Source organism: Oncorhynchus clarkii, chromosome 6 (assembly GCF_045791955.1).
Source record: "Oncorhynchus clarkii lewisi isolate Uvic-CL-2024 chromosome 6, UVic_Ocla_1.0, whole genome shotgun sequence".
Classification (NCBI taxonomy): domain Eukaryota; kingdom Metazoa; phylum Chordata; class Actinopteri; order Salmoniformes; family Salmonidae; genus Oncorhynchus; species Oncorhynchus clarkii.
The window spans coordinates 70,637,052-70,661,349 of NC_092152.1; the positions used below are offsets into that span (position 1 = coordinate 70,637,052).

Here is a 24,298-nt window from a genome sequence, read left to right on the forward strand (position 1 = left end):
GGCCACCTCCCTGACCAAGGCCCTTCTCTCCCAATTGCTCAGTTTGGACAGGCGGCCAGCTCTAAGAAGAGTCTTGGGGGTTCCAAACTTCTTCCATTTAAAAATGATAGAGGCCACTGTGTCCTTGGGGACCTTTAATGCTGCAGAAATGCTTTGGTACCCTACTCCAGATCTGTGCCTTGACACAATCCTGTCTCGGAGCTCTACAGACAATTCCTTCGACCTCGTGGCTTGGTTTTTGCTCTGACATGTGCGGTCAACTGTGGGACCTTATATAGACAGGTGTGTGCCTTTCCAAACAATGTCCAATCAGTTAAATTTGCCACAGGTGGACTCCAATCACGTTGTAGAAACATCTCAAGGATGATCAATGGAAACAGGATGCACCTGAGCTCAATTTCAAGTCTCATAGCAAAGGGTCTGAATCCTTACGTAAATAAGGTATTCCAGTTATTTATTTTTTGCAAACATTTCGAAAAACCTGTTTTTGCTTTGTCATTATGGGGTATTGTGTGTAGATTAATGAGGGAAACAATTTCTTGAATCCAATTTAGAATACGGCTGTAACGTAACAAAATGTGGGAAAAGGAAAGGGGTCTGAATACCTTCGGAATGCACTGTATAACCTTATTTGTAATTTTTCTGAAGTGCTAACATTTTGATAATAGAACTACTATCGTGTATCATCATAGTGCACCTCAAAGGTTTTACATCACAATTTACTGCAAAAGTCCATGACAAACTGGGCATCTTAAAGGGAATAATTTCATTCTAACCCATCCTTCCCTCTCCAGTCTCAGCATTTGCCAAGAAACCAAAGACTCAGGTGGCAGAGGAAGGGGCAACAGTAGTTTTTGAGACAGAGACAGAGAAGCCTGATGCGAAGGTGAGATGGCAGTGCAACACAAAGGACCTTGTCTCTGACGACAAGTATGTGATCAAGGCAGATGGAAACAAGCACTCACTTACCATCCAAGCAGTCACCAAGGAGGACGGCACTGCCTATGCAGTGATTGCCGGAGGGTCAAAAGTCAAGTTTGACCTAAAGGTGAAGAAGAAAGAAGTCATGGAGGAAGTCAAATTGGAATTGAAGGAGAAAGTGAAGGAGGAAGTGAAGGAAAAGAAAGGTGGGAGTCTATGAGGCTGTAGACCTGTGTCCAGAGCCATACTCACCTATGAGCCCAGTGTGAGGATCACCGAGCACAGAGGCCACCAGACACCATAAACATGTTTGTTGATCACTGAGCACTGTTTGTTGCACTGGTTGTTATCACCTCAATCACAGTCTGTTTTAGACAATCATTCAGTATGTTTCATTTCATCAAGCACAGAGCACAGTGTGTACTGTAACATTACCTACATAGTTGATCACACAGCAACATGTACCCTTTCAGCCTGGCAGTAGGAACTGTGTGTGGTTTGATAAGATGGAAACATGTCTGGGGTCAGAGAGAGACAGTGGCTGTGGAGAGCTCAGACTTGGAGCAGCTCCAGCCTGTCCAGGGCTGCTGTGATTCACATCAAACCCTCCCTGATGACCTTCACCCTGGCCTGACACAAACAGATTGTTTCCTCATGAGTAACCACAGCAGCAAGTGCTCAGGATAGATAGCCACAAGAGGCATCTGACAGGAGATAACACAGTGCACATGGAAACTTGATCCGTTCAAAGTTGATAAATGGAAATATTTGCAAGATAAGCGTAGACAAATGTGTAAAATAGGGACCTTGTAGCATTGGTAAGGGCAGAAATGTTGCAAGAGGCAGGCAGGTTCAGGTGCAGAAGTTGTGCTTTTATTTATGTCAATGGGGATCCAGACATTCAATTGACAATATTGACAAAGTAATCCAAAATAGATCTTTCAAAACTTCTAATAACACTTATAATGAAAAAGAAAATGCTTAGAGGCAGGCAAATCTGTCTACTCCAGACTCAGGTTGGGGTATAACAGGCTCACATCAGCCTCCTAAAAATGACCGAAACAGGCAATTATATTTTTATAGCTCCCCCCTGGGACATACCTCTGTCAAAATGACAGTTAACAATAACTGGTAATGTAAAATGCATATTCATTCCAAAATCCTTCATTACCCTTCAATGTGGAATAATAGTCTAAAGCAGACATAATAATCATCAGAACTTATTTAATTCACAATTCACAGTCGAGTCATTCATAATACTGGCGTCCTCACGGGAAGGCCACCTACAACTATTAGAAAGCGCCGCGCACGAATACATTACAGATAGGCCCACTCAGAGCCATCTAGCAAAAGATTGTCTATTATATTTACAAGATAGTCTATTTACCGCTCCAACAATGGAAATACACATCCTTTAAAGATGGAAGGCAGGCAGGCAGGAAGAGGTGAGATCAGGTGGGACCATTCCAGCTAATGAGAGGGAAGATAGGCCTATGGAAACAAAGCACTCTCAAATGCTAAGACATTTTATGAGTTAAGAGAGAGCATGCGCATAGGCTAAGTTTCACCACAAAATGTAACCCCTTGAGCATCCCATTGATTCCTGCATGATGCCCCTCCTCGATCATCTCATTAATTCCTGCATGCCCCCTCCCAAAGCATGCCATCTTCCTGCTTGTGTGACACTTTTGATATTGTGGATTTCCCCGGATTGTCTATGCAATTAAAATGTGGGTCAAAAGGGAATTAAAGTATTATCTGAGTTTTTCATTGGTCCACCACCAACATTCAGCCAACTTGTCACAACTGTGGGAAGCATTGGAGTCAACATGGGCCTTGGGCGGTGTGCAACTCAATATTAGGAAGGTGTTCGTAGACTCAGTGTATATGGCCTACAGTCGAAGGTACACTTAGTCTACTAACTAGAGAAACATTCAGTTCTATGAGTCTCCCATTGTTAACTCTTTGTTAACAGAGGAAGCCCAGGGTGGAGCAGGGGACCCAGCAGCTTCAGATCCAGCTGCTACAGACACTTTAGCTCCAGCGGAGGCCCCAACCCCAGCAGAGAACCCTGCAGCAGCGGACACTACACCAGCAGCACCTCAGCCAGGTGCCAATATACAGGCACATGACACTCCAGGATTTGATGGTTAGACCAATGTTTACAGATTGTTTCCACCGATCCTTTGAGCTACTGGATACACGCTTGTGGTGATGTTGTAGGGTCACAATGCATGGAAATGGATACATTGTTATATGCTTCACTGAAAAACTTGTGCACTGCGCTTGCCAGTATCACAATTTAGCTTTGTATCAGCCTCACAACCTTCCACAGAGCTTCTGTGAAGAAAAAAAACACAAAAAACAGATGGTTTAACAATCCTTGGTAGTTTACTTGCTCCCAGCTTCTCCCTAGCTCTGTCCTGTTTAACATTTTCCTGTTCATTTCCCAGAAAGTCAAGCCCCTGACATGAAGACAGACCTCACTGGCCTGTTTACAGAGAAACCCCAGAGTGGGGAGGTCACTGTGGGTGAGTGGCACCATTACATTTTAGTCATTTAGCAGACACTCTCCTCCAGAGAGACTTAGTTAGACACCAGACATGGTAACATTAGGGAACAGTACCCCAGAGATCATAACCATTCATGCAAGCCATTCATAAAGATGCTATGGGCATGTCAAAGCATGTTTCTCTACTGTTGTGTCCAGGTGAGAACATAAATTTTGTGGCTAAAGTAAATGCTGCTTCACTGCTGAAGAAGCCCACCATCAAGTGGTTTAAAGGGAAGTGGATGGACCTGGCTAGCAAGTCTGGAAAGAACCTGCAGCTCAAGGAGCTTTATGATCGTAACTCTAAGGTTTGACTTTTTCCCCATCCATGGGCATGTTACATACTGTTGTCACCAATGTACAGTTCCGAACATCATGATAGGTTCGACACTGCAATGAGCTGTTAAAAGTTGTTCAGGAAAGTCCTAGAGATCACCTTGCAAAAGACTTCAGAGGTTTTATGGTTTTGGTTGACATTATTATTACCAGGAATTATTTCGCCTTTGATTTCAGGTCTACACCTTTGAGATGCAGATCATTGCAGCCAAGCCCAGCTTCGCTGGAGCTTACAGGTGTGAGGTGTCATCCCGGGACAAGTTTGACAGCTGCAACTTTGACCTAACTGTGCATGGTGGGTGCCCTCACACAATACAATCACTTGGGGCAGATTAACAGAAATGACAATTGTTCTTATTTTCTCCTTAGTGCCTGCCTTTCCTTGCTAAATCATACAGTAAATATCAGTTATTTTTTTATAGTACCTATGGTATAAAAATCAATGATAGAGAAGAGATAACTGATTATTCTATAATGTTTCAGAGGCCCGGGCTGTGGAAGGGTTTGACATCAGGGCAGCTTTCAGGCGCACGTAAGCTCAAACATTTCTTTCTTTATGTGTGTGTGTGTGTGTCACAGGAGGTTGGTGGCACCTTAATTGGGGAGAACGGGCTCAAGGTAATGGCTGGAGTGGAATAAATGGAATGGTATCAAATACATGGTTTGATCCCATTCCATTCTCTCTGATCCAGCCATTATTATGAGCCATCCTCCCCTCAGCAGCCTCTACTGGTGTGTGTGTGTGTGTGTGTGTGCGAGTGCGAAAGTTAAAGGTATATCAAGTTGTTATTTAGCAAGCTGTATCAACAAAACAACACAAATTAACTTTGTACAATGGTATTAACAAAAGCATTTTTCGACAGCCCCAAACTAGCAGTCTGTGCATATTGTTGGACGGTTATTTAAATGCTTCTCTGTTTTGTATACATTATGTGCCAATACACAATAAGTAAATAGAGTGTAATAGTATCTATACAGTCCTTTGGATATGTGAGAGAAATAACTATCTGGCAATGCCAACTTGTCAGGAGTGGAGCTGCTAGGAAGAGAAGTGTACCATCAGGAAGGTAGTGGCGGAGGGGTGTTTGCTGCAACATTGGTGGTTCATATCCAAACACTGGGGCCTCTGATTACCAAAAAGACTTCAGGGAAAGGTTTTCAGTCCATATTTTTCTCTGCTTTCCTTTTTGGCCAAACAGAGCCCGTTTCTGGGAATGTGTAACTTCCTCGCTGGAATTTGAGAAGACAGCCTTGGTGTGAAAGAGACAGGGTTTGACCTAACTCAGAGACCACCTTAGATGTTAAATCCACTGGGTCATCCTTTAGCTTGACAGATTGAACACTGTCATCGTGCCAACTTTGACAGAACCAGCTTCTGGTCTGGAGGTGAGAGAGTACAATAGGCTGGGTTAACAAGCAGCTTAACAGCACACCAACTTTATATGTCACTCAAACTCTCTCTCTGATCTACCACGGGGTCTTTATCAAAACAGTGGAGCCAGCTGCACAAACAGTGAGCCGACATAGTGAGTTTTGGTCTTGCCCCTGGTTTGTTGGCATTGAAAGTGCCAGGATGTGTTAAGACACACAGGCTTTTCTGTGGCACTGGTTCTCCAGGGCTGTCGGATGAGAGATATCACTGGAGGAAGTCACCGCCGTGTGTTGTAATTCTACCACATAAACCACCAGGCCCTCGTTTAATCCTGATCGCTCCAGAGATCAGAGGGAGGAGATAAACACTTCCAGCCACATTTAAAACGGCTTTCCTCTCCCTGAGATCCCTCATCACATTGATCAGTGTGGAATACAGATTCCATGGGGATTTTGACCAGGTGCTGGCATTCACTTTGAGTGGTTTGTTTTTTGTTTAGAGGATTGTTGCTTCTCATGGTTACGCTAGTACAGGGTAAGGATGCCAGAAAAGACAGCCTGTCTGTCTCTATCCATCTATATTATACTATATTTACAGTGCGTCCCAAAGATCTCTTTGTTTCTTACCCCTTAAAATATCTACCAGCTCCCTGCGTTCCACCTTGAAAAAATGTCAAGACCCTTTCTGCTACTGTCTATAATTGTCCCCCATTATGAAATCGGGGAGAGGACTGTGGATTTGTCTCTGTTCATTCCTTCATACGTTAGTCACACGCGATATCTCAGACAGTACTGGCCTGATTTAAAAAAAAACGTGGGTGAATGATACATCTTGCCACAGAGATCCGGCACTTACAATATTACACTGATTAGTCCAAGGCAGGAGCTATAGTAATGAACTGAACATCATTCGTGGGGGATGACATGTTTATTGTTGTTTTCAAGGGTGCTGCTCATCTCTTATGGTGATGATGATAACTACACTTTAAGAATACATTGCTTTGATAGGGTACTGACATTGTGATATTGGTGCTGATATTTCTACAGCAGTATGGATGGAAGCGAGGAAGCCGGAGAGTTGGACTTCAGTGCCTTGTTGAAGAAAAGGTGAGTGTGAATTATCTCTGATTATTTCAGAACAAAAAGTTGAGTAACATTATTTTCCAAATTAGTAAGCTTGTTTCTCTTGGGCATGTTATCTCATTGTGTCCATCTCTCTTTGTCCCCCCCCCCCCCCTCCGTTTCTTCACTGGATTTCACTATACAGAGAGTAAGTGACTACTACTAGTTTACCCAACAGATTGGATTAATGGACATGATTTCCCAGCTACTTTATCACTAACCTGAATTCAGTTCAGTCTTGCTGCCTACTCACAATGCATCTTGAGTCCTCCTGCTAATCTCATACTGGTCCCAGAATACTTCTGCCTAGCACACTCACACCCCTCATGCCCTGCAGAAGACTGTCACTTCTACCAAACAAGCTAGAACACATAGAGCAGTACACTATTAGAAAAAAAGTTCCAAAATGGTTCTTTGGCTATCCCCATAGGAGAACCCTTTTTGGGTCCAGGTAAAACCCTTTTGGATTCCATGTAGAACCCTCTGTGGAAAGGGTTATACATGGAACCCAAAAGGGTTCTCCCTGGAACCAAATAGGTTTCTGACAAGGGTTCTCTTACGGGGACAGCCAAAGGACCCTTTTAGGTTCTAGATAGCACATTTTTTTTCTGCGAGTGCAGGAGATTTAACACACATCTGAATGCACTAGAAGCTTTCACAACACTTTGTGGTCTGCACCTGTTTCTTCCCTATGAGTGTCACTGCATCATCACAATGAGTCATCACTGACTCTCAAGACCTACCTTCCACATCCAGTCACGACTCCACCTGTTTTAAAAGCAATGGTTTATTTCCGCCCCCATCACACACAGACATTGTTCCGTCTCACTCAATCTCTTAATGTCAAACCCATCTCCTAGTCTAGTGGATTTCATGCCCTGGCATTTACCTTGATGTCATGAATTGACCTATACTGGCAAACACATTGTTTTGGGATCTCTTGTTTGTTGAAAATGTGAATGTTGTTTTCAAAATTCATAATACAGTCAAAATTATTCTGATTTGGTGTTCTGTATAATTCAGATTAATCTGAATTTATTTTCAATATTTTACAATAGCTATGTCACTTTTCTGCATGTCTGCAGACCATTGCAGCAGAAATTATATTTGTTGTAGTTATTGCGCTTGTTTGCGGTCTTCATGGGTGGGTTCTAGGGTGCTATAATTCGATTTTGGGTACAGCAATGTATATTTAATGTATGTATTAATCTGTTTGGTTTGTCTTGTCATGCATGTCGCTTGGGTTCTGCTTCGGAATGAGCGCAGCAGTTGTTTTAAAGGTTCACCAGGTCATCGGTAAGAAACAATTGTTGTCGATGTAATAATATGCTATCTGATTGTTATGTGAAGACTGCAATGAGTTTTTGAGTGAAACCTGAATGCAAACTTATAAAATTGTAATGGAAAATTGAAGAAAATGGATAATGAAGAAAATGTATAAGTAGGCCTATTGAGCATGAGTAGACCTAACTGTTACTGTGCATGGTCAGTAATGTAGCCTAATGATAATGCTAAGTGATGGCTTCAGACAGTGGCTTTACCTTGTCCCCTTGTGTCGTCTTTCTGTGCCAGTGCCTCTAAGTCCCAGGTCAAAAATGAGCCTGATGAGGATGTATGGGAAATCCTCCAGAAGGCTCCAGCCAGTGAGTATGAGAAGATTGCCTTCCAGTATGGCATAACAGACCTGCGTGGGATGTTGAAGAGGCTGAAGAAGATGAAGAAGGAGGAAAAGAAGAGTGAAGGTTGGTATCTCTATCTTTGTGAAACCAACACATATCCTTCAGCTAATACATTATGCATCCTGAGACTGAACCCGACCTAAAATGGAAACCGCAAATACCCATTTAGGTACTCATCCCTTCAGTCATCCCTCCATGGAAGCCTCCATTGTAGAAGCTAGCTACTGTATCTGTATTTACAGCTAAATGTTACCTCTGCAGCACAGGAGGTTGCTGAGGGGAGGACGGCTTATAATAATGGCCAGAACGGAGTGAATTGAATGGCATCAAGCATGGAAGCTATGTGTTTGATGTAGTTGATACCATTCCACTTACTCCGCTCCAGCCATTACTACAAGCCCGTCCTCCCCAATTAAATCGCCACCAACCTCCTGTGCTCTGCAGATAAGTATTGTTAACTATAGGAAAAGTAATTTCTCTCCATGTGTCTGTGTCTCCAAACTCCAGTTTTCCTAAAGAAGCTGGACCCTGCCTACCAGGTAGAAAAAGGGCATAAAATGAAACTATGCATTGAGGTGGCCAATGAAGACGTAGATGTAAAATGGCTGAAGAATGGGCAAGAGATTCAATCAACTGGAAGGTAGCCATCAGCAGAGAGGGTTTTCTGAGCTTGCATTCAAATTGAATGAATTACTGATGTACCATCTCTTACAAATGTGTGTACAACACATGCTTATTCAGCAACTCAACAATACAATTAGCTTTCTCTCAGATTGCTGTATATGTCATGCTAACGTTTCTCTTCCTTCCCCCCAAAACACATGGATGGACTGTGCTGATCTTGCTGACCTTTCATGAACAGCAAGTAAGTGCTTTCATCATTTCAAGCAGCACATCTGAAATTGTTTTGCTAGGTACCAACAGTACCAAAGAGCTGAAATAAGCTACACAGGAATACGACTTTGTCAACCATTGTAAATATGGAAGCTTTTTGGGGTCTCCACACTGCTGTCTAATCTGAAAACATGATGATGACTGATGTAAAACTGTTATGCTATCAACCAATTTACCAGCTATCTATACAATGTATCATCAACAAGAATACAATGTTACACAGAAGGCTATTGCGGTTTGAATGTTGTCTATGCCTGTCAAAAAGAAGGGACAATTGAGTGAATAATTGAGTGGATAATGAAGGTTCTTGTCCATCTACCAGGTACATCTTTGAGAGTGTTGGCAACAAGCGATACCTCACCATCAACCACTGCTCACTGTCAGACGATGCCACATACACTTGTGTGGTCGGAGATGAGAAGTGCACCACAGAGCTCTTTGTCAAAGGTGCATGTGAGACAAGCTGAAAGTGGACAATCAACGGTCCAACATCAATGTTTCGTTTGTACACCAGTTTGAATGCATTTCACACTGACATTATATTTGTGCCTGGTGGTATAATGGTGGTTCTTACGGTTTCTTTCTCTGTGTGTCTGCAGAGCCTCCTGTCACTATTACAAGTCATCTGGAGGACCAGATGGTCATGAAGGGTGAGCGGGTGGAGTTAGAGTGTGAGGTGTCAGAAGAAGGGGCTACTGTCAAATGGTAGGACATTCCCTCAACCCACAAATCAAACTCAAACACCATAACTTCCATACCATAGAAGGTGTGAGGAGGTTAACAATGGGTGCCATACTAGACAGGGTCTTAAGATTTACAAAGTGCCAAGTCCCTGACCGAGGACATCAAAAGCATGGTCTGACATACTGTTCACATTACGTCACTTCACAACAATTCAGACAGACACAACAGATGGCTGTAATAACTAATATGATGACATAGTGGTACAGTAGGAAATAGCTATATTTTGTGTTTCCCTTGTTAGAAGTAATCCACATATCAGATCTTGGTTTGATACATTACTCTGGTTGTAAGGATTGAAACAGATGTAGTTTCTGAGTCTGCGCTGCATGGTACAATTTCCTCACAGTGTCCAGTTGATGGCATTTGTGTCTCTCATGGCTTTAATGTGTTAGTCACCCCGAGGCTCTGACTTCCCTGACTGAAAGATAGATGCTGAACTGCCTGCCACAGTCACTCTGCCACGGTGTCTCAGCCACGGTGTCTCTGCCACGGTGACTCTGCCACAGTGTCTCTGCCACAGTGTCTCAGTCACAGTATATCTGCCACAGGGCTAGGCTGAATATCATAACATGCAGTAAATTATCAGCCACATGAAAGGTCACACAGAGCTGTTAGCACCTCCCCTGTCCTTTAACGGAACAAGAAAGTAATTGTGAATTATGGTCACCCATCTAAAATACAACAGGGTGATGTTCCTGGAATTGGACCTAATCATGGGCACAGAAATAAACATCTATCTGCCAGTTCGTTTCTTTGGGAAAACATACAGTATCAGATTGCCATGATACCACTGTTAATACCTGTGTAACAGTGCCTTCATTGGTGAAAATGAAATAGTCGTGGTAAAGTGATGACCATTCAGAAAAGTGACATGTTGAGAACATTTGTAATGCAAAATGGCTGACTGTGTTACATCGACAACTCTGTATCACATTCACTAGATACTGTCTAACATAACCTCAAATCAAAGCTGTTATAGTGACACCTCTGACTGTTTTGTAGAAATGTAGATTAAATTAATCAGACAATAATGGAGAATTTGACACTGCTGGTGCTCATGTGGTGCTCCGTCTATGCAGGGAGAAAGATGGTGTGGAGCTGACAAGGGATGAGTCCTTCAAGTACCGCTTCAAGAAAGATGGCCGCAAGCACGTCCTCATCATTAATGAGGCAACTAAGGAGGACTGTGGCCACTACACAGTTAAAACCAATGGCGGTGAATCTATGTCTGAACTCATGGTGTCGGGTAAGTGCTCACATCAGTCAACAGAACAGAATGAAATACATCTCTGCTCAACAATGTTGAATATGATAGCTAGTATCCTGGGGTCCAACCACCTGCAGTCCATAAAGCATGTCCAGTTTATAGACAGACAAAGTAATATTTGAACTAGAGTACTGGGCTGAAGATACAAAAAACATTGTGAATCTTCTTCCTCACCCTTCACCGAGACACAGCCTACTCTTGTGTTCCTGTCACTCCAAGCAAGCCCCTGTTCTGCCTAACCTTGAAACATGGCTGCCCACGCCATCAACCATGTTACTATGTCAAGGTTACCGCACAGACACAAGTCTGTCCAAATGCCAGCTAAAGTTAGAAGACATGGCCCATATATTTTATCTGAAGGGTACAGGCTGGCTCAGGTGACCCTCAATTGTCTACCTGTGTCTTTGTCTATCTGTCTCTCTCTCTCTCTCTCGCGCTCTCTCTGTCTCTCTCTGTATGTGTTCTATCTTTCTCTCTCTGTTGGTTCTCTATTCTGTCCTGTCCCATTGTACTGCATGTTTAATTTGTTCTGTATATCTAATTTCTGCCAATAGGTGTATATTTATAGGGTATTCCAAAAAGGTATTCAGGGAACATGGCAAACTAAAAATGTTGTCCTATTTCAGCGAGTATAGAGAATCAAACCACAGGCGATGTGGTAGAGACGTTGGATGATGACCATTCAATGGAAACGAACGTAGGAGAAAATCTAAACGAACGTAGGACAAAAATTAAATAACATTCATTTTGATTGAACAACAACCATCAATTAACAATGTCACTTCAGCATTTTCAACTGTGACAGAACCTTAACTGCGTCATTATGACAAATAAAAACACCCATTCTCCATCATCTCATAACTAAACATCAGTTTATCACCGTTTTACAATCCTAACATGACCGTAAGTGCCCAGTCATTGATGTCAAGAGCTGCAGTATGAAGACATTGGTTTTGCTGTCTTTCAGTTAGACCTGGATTTTTTTTTTTTACATTTTAAAAGTTTGGACACACCTACTCATTTTTCTTTATTTTTTACAAGAATAATAGTGAAGACATCAAAACTATGAAATAACACATATGGAATCATATGGAAATATATTTTATATTTGAGATTCTTCAAAGTACCCTTTGTCTTACCACACTCTTGGCATTCTCTCAACCAGCTTCACCTGGAATGCTTTTCCAACAGTCTTGAAGGAGTTCCCACATATGCTGAGCTCTTGTTGGCTGCTTTTCCTTCACTTTGTGGTCCAACTCATCCCAAACCATCTCAATTGGTTTGAGGTCAGGTGATTGTGGAGGCCAGGTCATCTGATGCAGCACTCCATCACTCTCCTTCTTGGTCAAATAGTATTTTTTGGCTACTACATAATTCCATATGTGTTATTTCATAGTTTTGATTTCTTCACTATTTTCTACATTGTAAAATAATGTAGAATTATTATTATTATTCTACAATGTAGAAAATAGTAAAAATAAAGAAAAACCCTTTAATGTGTAGGTGTGTCCAAACTTTTGACTGGTACTGTATATAAACAGACATGTATGTTTGTATATATACAGTTATCAAACCAAATAAAAATCTAATCACACTTGAAACCAAATACAAATACAACCTTATCATGAAATGCTTACTTACGAGCCCTTAACCAACAATGCAGAGTTTTGTATTTAGTAAGTAAGAAATGTTCTGCTAAATGGACTAAAGGAAAAATAGTAACACAATAAAATAACAATAATGAGGCTATATACAAGGGGTACAGGTACTGAGTAAATATGCAGGAGTACGGGTTAGTCGTGTAATTGAGGTAATATATACAGTACATGTAGGTAGGGGTAAAGTGACTACGCATAGATAATAAATAGAGAGTAGCAGCAGCGTATGTGAGGAGTGTGATGGAATATTAATGTATATATGTGTGTGGCGTCAATATGAATGTGTGTGTGTTTTCTGTGTTTGTCCGTGTGTGTATTGCAGTGTCAGTGTAGTATGTGCGGGTGTGTGGTTAGAGTCTAGTAAGTGTATATCGAACCTGTGCAAGAGAGTCAGTGCAAAAAAAAAGAAAAAAGAAGAAAATAAGGGGGTCAATGTATATAGTCCAGGTGGCCATTTGATTAACTGTCTAGCAGTCTTATGGCTTGAAGGTAGAAGCTGTTAGGGAGCCTTTTGGTCCTAGACTTAGTGCTTGGGTATCTGTTGCCGTGCGATAGCAGAGAGAACAGTCTGTGACTTGAGTGGCTGTAGTTTTTTGCCATTTTTAGGGCCTTCCTCTGACACCGCCTGGTATAGAGGTCCTGGATGGCAGGAAGCTGGGCCGTACACACTACCCTCTGTATCGCCTTACGGTCAGATGCCGAGCAGTTGCCATACCAAACGGTGATGCAACCAGTCAGGATGCTCTTGATGGTGCAGCTGTAGAATTTTCTGAGGAAAAAAAATCTTTGCAGTCTCCTGAGGGAAAATAGGCATTATCGTGCCCTCTTCAAGACTGTCTTGGTGTATCTGGACCATGATAGTTTCTTAGTGATGTGGACACCAAGGAACTTGAAGCTCTCGATCTGCTCCACTACAACCCTGTCGATGTGAATGGGGGAGTGCTTGGCCCTTCTTTCCTATAGTTCACAATCAGCTCCTTTGTTTTGCTCACGTTGAGGGAGAGGTTGTTGTCCTGCCACCACACTGCCAGGTCTCTGACCTCCTCTCTGGTTCGTCGTTGGTGATCAGGCCTACTACTGTTGTGTCATCGGCAAACTTAATGATGGTGTTGGAGTCGTGTGTGTCCACGCAGCCGTGGGTGAACAGGGAGTACAGGAGGGGACTAAGCACAAACCCCTGAATACACAAGTATCTTGTGTGTATTATTTTATTGTGTGTTGCTCAGCGGTTGTTGCTCGTAGTTTAATTTAAATATGATATCTGGCCCAGCTCGCAACTATAGTTTATCTGGGCCCCATCAAATTTAGTCATTGCCAAGAATTACCAGCTGCCAACCCCATTATGCTCTCAGTAGCAGCTTCTCATTGCTCCTGCCAGCTAACTTCATTCTGCCGTAACCTTCACTAGGAGTGGAGTAGTTTACATTGATCATTGCGGACACTCCCTGTCCACTACCCTTAACTGTCTCGTACTCTCTCTTATGTTGATAGACTTTGAGCTTGCAGCCTCCGTTGATGTCTAAAAGTATTAGTTTCCTGTGTGGATCAGATGCCCTATCCTCTATGCATCTGGTGTTGTCATATACTGTATATATACTGTATATCCATGTCACTTAGGATCCCCTAGTAAAAGTCCCCTAGAAAAACCTAGGATCATAATGAACACACCACACATTCTGAAATACTTCATATACTATATACATTGTGAATCATCTCTGACCTCTGACTTCTGACCCTTTAGAGAAGGAACTGGAGGTGTACCAAAACATTGCTGACCTCACGGTGAAGGCAAAGGATGAGGCTGTGTTTAAGTGTGAGGTCTCAGATGAGACTGTGAAGGGTATCTGGTACAAGAACGGAGTGGAAGTGAAGGCCGATGCCAGGACCAATATTACACACATTGGCAGGTGAGAATGGTATACATACTGTTGTACTGGGTAGGATCAGAAGGTTTGTTGAGTAGCTGGACAAATATTTGTGAAAATTATGTCTCACTGAAGGATCCACAAACTCACTATCGATGACGTCAAACCCGAGGACCAGGGTGACTACACCTTTGTTCCAGAGGGATACGCATTCAACCTCTCAGCCAAACTCAACTTCCTGGGTACTTTTACAATTACACCATGTCATGTGCCCCTGCATTTCATAATGATCCTTTTCATTTTATGAATTCATTGCGTGTTTGTCTGCCTTTCAGAGGTCAAGATCGATTATGTGCCTCGCCAAGGTATACCATGGTTTATTCTTCATCCTCGCAGCCTCTTATTCAATTGAAAATATTATATATCTTGGATTGCTGGATTAAGAATACATTTACATATGTTGCATTCCATCATTCTTTATTCCTGAAGATCCTCCAAAGATCCACCTTGACTGCATGGGTCACACGTCCGACTCCACCATAATGGTGGTGGCTGGGAACAAGCTGCGACTGGACGTGCCCATCACTGGAGACCCAGCGCCTACTGTGGTCTGGACAAAGGGAGAAAAGGTAAAGTTGCTGGTTTTCCTTATTAGCCACGCAGGCTAGCACATAGCCTCTATTCCAATCTTGGTAGGCCAGAACCAAATCTTGTGTGAACGCTGGCCTCTGACCAGTGGATGTTTAGGAGAGACTACCTCAGTGCCAACGACTGTACAGATGATCAGGTCTTCTAGGTAAGGCTTTCTGTGAGAAGACTGAACCATGTTGTTTTGTCTTCCCCATTAGTACGTCATAAGCTGTCTGATACTTTGTATGTTCACTCATACAATTAACTCTTCCACTACCAGTGGCCGTGTACTGTAGACTAGCTTAATTATTAATGTTTCTTTCCTTGTTTTTTTCAATATCAACTATGGTGTTTACCTTGTTTTCCACTTTCAACTATGTGGTTTCCCATGTTCTCAGTTGTCAAACTTTTTAATTTACGTCTTAGCTAATTGTCCCACTTTCATGGTGAGAGGATCCCTTCCTCACCCATCCCAACAGGTAGGAGGTCTGCAGGCGACCACATGACCTAAATTCCAGCAGGTGTCTGGTTGATTGCTGGGAACGGGATGTTAGTTGGGGAGAAGGGGGAGACAAGAGGGGAATACCCTCTGGCCTCCTCTTCAGCACCCTTACTGCTTTGCTCTGCTCATGTAGGCTGGCTCTGAGGTGGCGGCAGAAACATGGAGCATCAAGGATGGGGATGTGAGTGTGGCCCTAAACACCAACGCTGAGGCCTGTGCATGTCTCTTTTCAATCTCTGTTACTACTTTCTCTCCATAGCACCTGGGTTCCAAAAAATGCATCTCTTTCCCCTGTATATGTGTTTGTGCATTTGTGTCAGTCTCATGCTGTCCTTTCTCTTCTGGCATCCCTGTTACTTTTTATTCCTCATGCTCTCACACACTGTTCATTTCAAAACATCAAGGATTGTATTTTGTCTGTGCCAATAGAGGCCTGGGTGGCAACATGTTGACTGATAACAATGCATGCGGTTTCATACTTCCATGACGATCAGGTAAGAGCATGTTCAAAATCTTCTGCTGAAATGAAAGACATCGAAGGGGTGACACCAGGGCAGAACAGTAAGTATTATAGCTGCTTTTGCATGGCCATTTCAGCTGAGTCTATGAGTAAACCTCCCAGTGTGGTTGGTTTTCATGCCAAAAAGCATGACCAGGTAAATCCTTTCCAGCCAATGTGTCTTGGAAAGTGTATTTTGTCCTTTTTTGGCTTTGACAATAAACAGTATCATCAAGGGTGTGTTCACTACAACAGACCGGAAGCAAGCAAGCCGAAACAAGGAAGGACCTACCTGAATTTGTCCATTAAGAAACTCTCGTTTGCAACGGTGTGCACTAATGAATACACTCCAGATCAGATGATATAAACGGTTGCATTACGAATTGGAATTGATCCCTTAAGTTCAGCTGAATGAGAATGACTCCGCTAATGATCTGCTGTCCTGATGAGTCAGGTGATGACAGAGGGAGATGGAAGGCTCCACGTGGAGAGCACCAAGGGACACTGTATCTTCACTATTGAGGGAGCGGATAAACAGGACGAGGGCCTCTACTCTGTGATTGTGCGGAACCCTGCTGGGGAGGACAAAGCTGACATTAACGTCAAAGTTGTTGGTAAGATACAACCACTGCCCACAAGGATTTTTGTTGATACATTTTTCATTCTGTCATTAGTCAAAGAGATGAGACAAATTAGTTTAATCAGGTTGTGCCTTGCTTATCCTGTATTTTACACTATATTTTGGGAGCTTGGGACAAAGGTTCTATCTGCATTTTTGTCCAAATGTAGTTATTGTCATAGCCTTGTTCTGTTCAATGTTCTCTGCCTATGTAGTACTCTAAACACCCCAATTCATTTTGTTAAGTTCAAAAGAATACTAGATAAAAATTGCAGACACCATTCAAACCAATGAGGGTTTGAAACTTTAAAGCCAATTATCTCAGAATCATCCTTTTGCAGATAGAACCTTATAGTCCCAAGTCATCTTATTCATGTTTTTTTATGTCCTTTTCTTTTCCTCAGATGCGCCAGACCCTCCCTCGGCCCCAAGGATCCTCAGTGTTGGAGAGGACTCCTGCGTTGTCCAGTGGGACCCCCCTAAGTCAGATGGTGGCAACCCGATCATTGGTGAGGATATACAGTAGCGTGCATAATGTCTTACCAGATCTTATGTTCAGGCATACACAATGCTCACTTGTTTACAGCGAACATGTACAGAGAAAATATGAGTAGTTTGATTGTAGTATATTGATAGGTACAGTCACATGTCTATCAGTGGAGGCTGCTGGGATGACGGCTCATTAATAATGGCTGGAACGGAACTGAACGAATGGAATGGCATCAGACACATGGAAACCATGTGTTTGATGTATTTGACACCATTCCACTGCAGCCATTAAGGTGCCACCAACCTCCTGTGATGTATACAGTAACAATGTTTGACTTTTTCTTCCCAGGCTATGTGCTGGAGAGGAAGAAGAAGAAGAGCTACAGGTGGATGAGGCTGAACTTTGACCCCTACACTGATACTACCTATGAGGCCAAGAGGATGATAGAGGGTGTGGAATATGAGATGCGTGTCTATGCAGTGAACGCCATTGGCATGTCATGCCACAGCGCTGCCTCACAACCCTTCATCCCAGTGGGTGAGTTCCCCTCCTTGTGATTTTCCTTTATATACATCTATGAAATTGAACTTCCCTGTTTGAGGGATGGGGAAATACATTTTGTTCCATGTGGCGCCTCGTACAATCAGGTCATTCAAAATGCGAACAGATATGTGTCAGCTTGTTGGTGTAAACTTTGGGCGGTGGATGGTCATCGTATAGGCATGTGCTCTCCCTTGGGTGGTCACACTGGACAGTCAGTCACTCACCAGTCATATGATTATGTTTACATGCACATCAATAATTCAATATTAAACTGATTATGACAATAGGTAGATTATGCAATAGTCATGTAAACACCTTACTCTGATTATCTTAATCGGCGTACGGTCAAAATCGAAGTAAACAAGCAGCAATTAAAACACCAGGTTTTCTAAGCAATCTTTTGAATTATTCGGATATGTGTAAACGGCTTAATCGGAGTTCCAGCAGTGCATTTGATCTGCACTTGTGACAGCACCAGCAGTGCAAGCTTCCCTCTTATGTGCGAGGGAAGTTACCACAAGAGGGCACAGTGGTCTGAAAGTATGTATTTTTACAATGAAATCATGTATTATGCCAAATCAATTAAATTAAACCATTACTTATGAGAAGCAATTCACCTCACATACTGTAACCTACTGTAACAGTGTGAGCTAGCCCATCTAGATGTCACAATCGCTGTCTTCCATCTCCCTGTCATAAATGAGCCAAGGAGCAGTGTGCATGTAATTCCACATCTTTAATAAAGTGAAACCTTCACAAAAAACAGGTAAACAGATCCTGAATGTGACGCAACCGTGGCGCACACAAACACTCACAGAAAATTAATTATTACCCACAAACACAGGTGGGAAAAAGGCTACCTAAGTATGTTTCCCAATCAGAGACAAAGATAGACAGCTGCCTCTGATTGTGATCCATACCAGGCCAAAAACAAAGAAATAGAAAACATAGAATGCCCACCCAAATCACACCCTGACCTAACCAAAGTGTCAGGGCGTGACACTAGATAAATAATGCAGAGAAGTAATGAGCTGTGTCTGTGGAAAAACTGAAAGTATGCATCTTAGAAATAGTTTTCACATACAAACTGTATATGTCTGAATCAAGTAGGCTTCACAAAAATAACATGGTCGCTGTGGTAGAACGTTTACTTTGATTGGTGATTTTCTGCATTAATCAAAGTCCCATCAGGTAGCCTGATTTCAGATGTGTCCATGTAAACAGGATTATTAGGAAAATCGTTATTTTTGCAGAGCATGTAAACGTTTTTATCAAACTATTATATTCATCTGATCAATCCCCGAGCTGACAAGGTACAAATCTGTCGTTCTGCCCCTGAACAGGCAGTTAACCCACTGTTCCTAGGCCGTCATTGAAAATAAGAATTTGTTCTTAACTGACTTGCCTAGTAAAATAAAGGTAAAATAAAAAAATTACAAATAAATTCACAATAATCGTATTATTGTCCATGTATTGTCACACTGTCACATCAACACAACTTTTGTCCTGGCAGAGATTACTGATGTGAGCTGACCACGGAACATAAACAGAGCATAAAAACAGAAGAAACAACCCCATTGTTCTGACTGCAGCTATATACCTGTATTCTCTGATTATAATGTTGATATTACTTCGTTAATAATACAGTTGCGCTAATATGCCACAAAATTCCCAATTTGATGTATCAAATTGTATGTATTTTTTTACATGATTTTAATTGGAAATGTACAAAACTGTTTCCATCTTAAAGTATTTGGATTACCCATATACATATTTTCAGTGGCAGTGTGTTTGATTGATGCCAGTGCTGTCTATCACTACAGTGAATTGTCTTGGGGGTTTGGCTACTGAGAGTTAAGTTTACATATCCCCTAAGCCATGTAAGGTCTGCTATGCAATCACAACGGGCACCTCTAACCACTCAACAACAACACATGGTCATCTTGACATTTGGTTCCCATGGCATGCTGACTTGTGCTTGTAGGGAAAACATGTTTGGGTAGACACTGTCTAAAATAAGACTGGAGGAGGTGTCTTCAAGACAGAAATCAGTGTCTAGTGGAATTATGGGGCTCTCTTTACCTTGGGTCCCCCTCTACTTTCTCCTCCTTCTCGGGGATGTGAGTGTGAACATCGAGGTATCTGGACGGACCCATCTCTTGTAAGACAGCTGATTAGGAAACTATCTGTGGCATCCCCCTCTATAAATAATGGCATGTAAGCGAGCGGCGGGGCTGGGACCAGCTGCTTAGAACCCAGGGGCTAGCTGCTACTGTTGAGGCTGCTCTGGGAGGACATCGACCCAGCTGAACTGCTGCTGTCGAGTGCTATCACTGAGATAGAACAGATCGAGAGAGAGGAGCAACAGCAGAGTATATTGAGGCGTGTGGGAGACAAGGAACAGGAGGAGTACGACAAGCTCACTTCGAAGAGCACTATCTTAACCTTATTCAAGGATGACCAAGCCAATGCTGCCAAAGACGGCCGAGAAGAAGCCGCCAGCGGAGGAAGTTCCAGTGGATGGTGCAGCAAAGGCACCGACAGAGGGGGAGGCCAAGCCACACGCAGCAGCAGTACCTCCTCCAGAGGAACAAGCCCCAGATCTGGCACCAGAGACTCCTGTTGAGCCAGCAGCACCCTCAACAAGGCCAGTCCCAGCTGAAGGAGCCCCAGCTCCGGCACCCCCAGCTGAGGATGGGGCCTCTCCGGCAGAAGGAGACCCACCAGCCGATAGAGCCCCCCCTGCAGAGGGTGACCCAGCAGAGCCTGCCCCGGCACCAGAGCCCGCCCAGGCACCAGAGCCCGTACCAGAGTTGGAACCTCCTAGGAGTAGGCATTGATTTATTTTCCTCTAAGCTAGGGTCAACTATTACGGGCATGGTTTGTGCTGTAATAAATACTGGGATTTCTTTAATGATAATGATGATAATAAGATAGAAGGTAAACCCTGGCTGTGATTTCTGTGGTTCTGTTCTCCTTTTTACTGTTATTGTAAGGGGCAATGTAAGTAGGAATGGACAGTGCCACCTTCATTGGTAAATCAGAGATGTTTGTTGTATGTTTTGTCTCACAGGCGCAAAAGAGAAGAAAAGTTTTCTACTAACAGACTTTCATGTGTTGTTGTTTGTGTGATGGCTAATAAAATGAAAAGGATGTTTATCAAAGTATTGTTTGCTGTGTTCGTGTACTGCCCGTAGACGCAAGTTGGTCTTTCACATTCAGTCTGGCCCTTTAAACACAGACTGACCTCTGACCTCTACTACATGCCTACATGGCTCCCCTGTCTGGTTAACCTGTGACATGGGACCATGGGCTCAGTGCCCGGGGGAAAGGCAACTCTGTAACTCAACCTCTGATGGCTGTCAGCTTGAGCTTATTTTAGGCTGCTTTTGCAGGATGTCTCTATGTGCTAATGTGTTGTTACATGCAAACTGTTTATGTGGTACAAATCAGCTATGACAGGATAAATTACAAATAACCTCAGTTCTCTCTGTTGATATTAGGATTATTCATGAAATACATCTTTAGATTTATGGATGTAAACAAAAAATGAGTAAGATACTCTCTATTTGTTTCTCCATTGTTATTTACCCATTTTCTAAGAAAAATGGTGAGATAAACATGACATTAAGATTTATAGGGACTGAATGGTTTCCATAGTAGCATTGATGCAGCCAGCCCAGTATTGCAGCCTGGTCTCATAGACTAGACGTAACATAGTAAAGGTAAATCCAGAACACTAATATTAGTATGATATGTCACGTTTGGTATGGTTACCACAGGAGGTTGGTGGCACCTTAATTGGGGAGGACGGGCTCATGGTAATGGCTGGAGCGGAATAATTGGAATGGTATCAAACACATCAAACACTTGGTTTCCATGTGTTTGATGCCATTCCATTTACTCTGTTCTGGGCATTATTATGAGCCGGCCTCCCCTCAGCAACCTGCACTGATGGTTACATAAGACAGATGGTTACTTAACTTCTTGGTGACAGGGGGGCAGTATTGAGTAGCTTGGATGAATAAGGTGCCCAGAGTAAACTGCCTGCTACTCTGTCCCAGTTGCTAATGAATGCACATTATTAGTAGTATTGGATAGAAAACACTCTGAAGTTTCTAAAACTGTTTGAATGATGTCTGTGAGTATAACAGAACTCATATGGCAGGCGAAAACCTGATAAAAAATCCACCAGGAAGTGGGAAATCTGAGGTTGGTCGATTTTCAACTCATTCCCTATTGAAGATACAATGGGATATTGGTCATGTTGCACTTCCTAAGGCTTCCACTAGATGTCAACAGTTTTTAGAACTTTGTTTGAGGCTTCTACTGTGAAGTGGGGGCGAATGAGAGGGGAATGAGTCAGAGGTCTGGCAGAATGCTTTGAGCTCATGACGCGCGGTCATGTAAGAGGTAGCTCGCGTTGCATTGCTTTTCTACAGACAAAGGAATTCTTCGGTTGGAACATTATTGAAGATTTATGTTAAAAACATCCTAAAGATTGATTCTATACTTAGTTTGACATGTTTCTACGGACTGTAATGGAACTTTTTGGACTTTTCGTCCGACCTTTTGGCTGGACTTGCACGCGCGTTTGGATTTGTTTACAAAACGCCCTAACAAAGGAAGGTATTTGGACATAAATTATGAACTTTATCGAACAAATCAAACATTTATTGTGGAACTGGGATTCCTGGGAGTGCATTCTGATGATGATCATCAAAGGTAAGTGAATATTTATAATGCTATTTCTGACTAATGTTGTCTACACAACATGGCGGATATCTCTTTGGCTGTTTTGGTTTTTGAGCGCCTTACTCAGATTATTGCATGGTGTGCTTTTTTTCCGTAAAGTTTTTTTGAAATCTGACACATCGGTTGCATTAAGGAGGAGTTTATCTAAAGTTCCATGTATAATAGTTGTATCTTTTATCAATGTTTATTGTGAGTATTTCTGTGAATTGATGTGGCAAAATCACTGCATGTTTTGGAACTACTGAACATAACACGCCAATGTAAAATGAGATATTTGGATATAAATATGCACTTTAACGAACAACCACAATCTTAACCCCTTTAGCTAACCCTTCCCCTGATCTAACCCTTTACCCTAACTCATAAACTTAATCTCAACCCTTACCCCAAACCATAATCCCTAGTCTAGCTAAGGTTAGCCAGGTAGCTAACGTTAACCCCCCAGCCACCTAGCTAGAATTTCTAACATATCATACCTTTTGCAAATTCGTAACACATTGTTCGTTTTAGATATTCGTAACATATAATACGAATTGTAATTCGTAAACATGTTATACAAAAAGGGTAATGGACATCCACAAATGAATACATACCATCCTAAATGGAGTGGCTCGTAATTGCATACAGAATAATATAAAATGCTCTAAGACCAGGTTGAGTATTGATGAAAGCTCAGTCATGCATTTTTTATTTAACCAGGCAAGTCAGTTAAGAAAAGATTCTTATTTACAATGACAGCCTACATCAGCCAAACCCGGACGACGCTGGGCCAATTGTGTGCCTCCCAATCACAGCCGGTTGTGATACAGCCTGGATACGAACCAGGGTGTCTGTAGTGACACCTCAAGCACTGAGATGCAGTGCCTTAGACCGCTGCGCCACTCGGGAGCCTGCAAGGTCCATACTTAATCTCCAATGTGCTAGCTCCAGGTCAGCTAGCATGCAGGGGTGCTTAACACATGGGTTGTGGTAAGGTTGGAGATACTGTATTTCAGGAAGTGATACTTTTATTGGAGGACCCTAGTTTACAAGGCTGTTACCAGTAGCAACACACTTTATCTGCAGCTAAGTTAAACTGTCTTGATGCTGAGGCATCAATGACAGGTAGCAGTAAATCCACAATAAAAATATCCTGCATTGACACCTGCTAACACTGAAATGTTTCCTTCTCTATTTTTCAATATGTCTTTTTTACAGTCACATACTGTGACATCGGTGACATAACATATGGATTATTGATGTATTTTTTCTTGACATTGATTTCTTATTTAGACTAGAATAATGTTGCTGAAATCTCTCTCTCTCTCTCTCTTCTCTCTTCTCTCTCTCTCTCTTTCTCTCTCTCTCTCTCTCTCTCTCTCTCTAAGCCCCAACCAGTGAGCCCGTCGGCCTGTGCGTGGATGACATCAGTGACACTACCATCTCACTGAAGTGGAGAACCCCGGAGCATCTGGGTTCGTCTGAGCTGGATGGCTATGGGGTCGAGTACTGCAAGGAGGGCTGTGAGTACTGCATTCAATATTTTGATCCCTGACACACACACTCACACAATGTCTGGGTAGATAAGGAGGAGGATGGCATGAAAGCTGTTAACACACTATTTGAAAAACAACCTAACAATATAGAAAAACTGTCAAATAAATCCAAATGCAGCAACATTTCAGATAGCATTGCCTGTTTACATTTTTTTTTTAATCTTGACCCTCTTACATAAAACGACATCCTCTATCATGCTAGCTGTATCACACTTTCCATGATGAGCCATTATCTAAAAAGCTTTGGTTTTAGTCTGACAACATCAAAGGCCTAAGTTGTCAAGAGTGGTTTGAGCCAGGGACCATTAACACAACGC

General features: G+C 42.4%; 1 protein-coding gene across 1 annotated transcript in view; it reads left to right on the forward strand.

Annotated features, from left to right (window-relative positions):
* The window catches only part of LOC139412439 (myosin-binding protein C, cardiac-type-like), a 38,829-nt gene that overhangs the window by 3,993 nt on the left and 10,538 nt on the right, over window positions 1-24,298 (forward strand). The window contains exons 2-21 of the mRNA XM_071159230.1: window positions 795-1,127; window positions 2,897-3,070; window positions 3,375-3,452; window positions 3,632-3,780; window positions 3,986-4,103; window positions 4,292-4,340; window positions 6,227-6,286; window positions 7,874-8,043; window positions 8,488-8,620; window positions 9,197-9,321; window positions 9,474-9,579; window positions 10,698-10,864; window positions 14,285-14,450; window positions 14,544-14,650; window positions 14,744-14,773; window positions 14,898-15,037; window positions 16,494-16,653; window positions 17,063-17,167; window positions 17,497-17,685; window positions 23,814-23,948. Coding sequence (XP_071015331.1) covers window positions 795-1,127; window positions 2,897-3,070; window positions 3,375-3,452; window positions 3,632-3,780; window positions 3,986-4,103; window positions 4,292-4,340; window positions 6,227-6,286; window positions 7,874-8,043; window positions 8,488-8,620; window positions 9,197-9,321; window positions 9,474-9,579; window positions 10,698-10,864; window positions 14,285-14,450; window positions 14,544-14,650; window positions 14,744-14,773; window positions 14,898-15,037; window positions 16,494-16,653; window positions 17,063-17,167; window positions 17,497-17,685; window positions 23,814-23,948 — 2,694 coding nt within the window. The remainder of the gene's footprint in view (window positions 1-794; window positions 1,128-2,896; window positions 3,071-3,374; window positions 3,453-3,631; window positions 3,781-3,985; window positions 4,104-4,291; window positions 4,341-6,226; window positions 6,287-7,873; window positions 8,044-8,487; window positions 8,621-9,196; window positions 9,322-9,473; window positions 9,580-10,697; window positions 10,865-14,284; window positions 14,451-14,543; window positions 14,651-14,743; window positions 14,774-14,897; window positions 15,038-16,493; window positions 16,654-17,062; window positions 17,168-17,496; window positions 17,686-23,813; window positions 23,949-24,298) is intronic.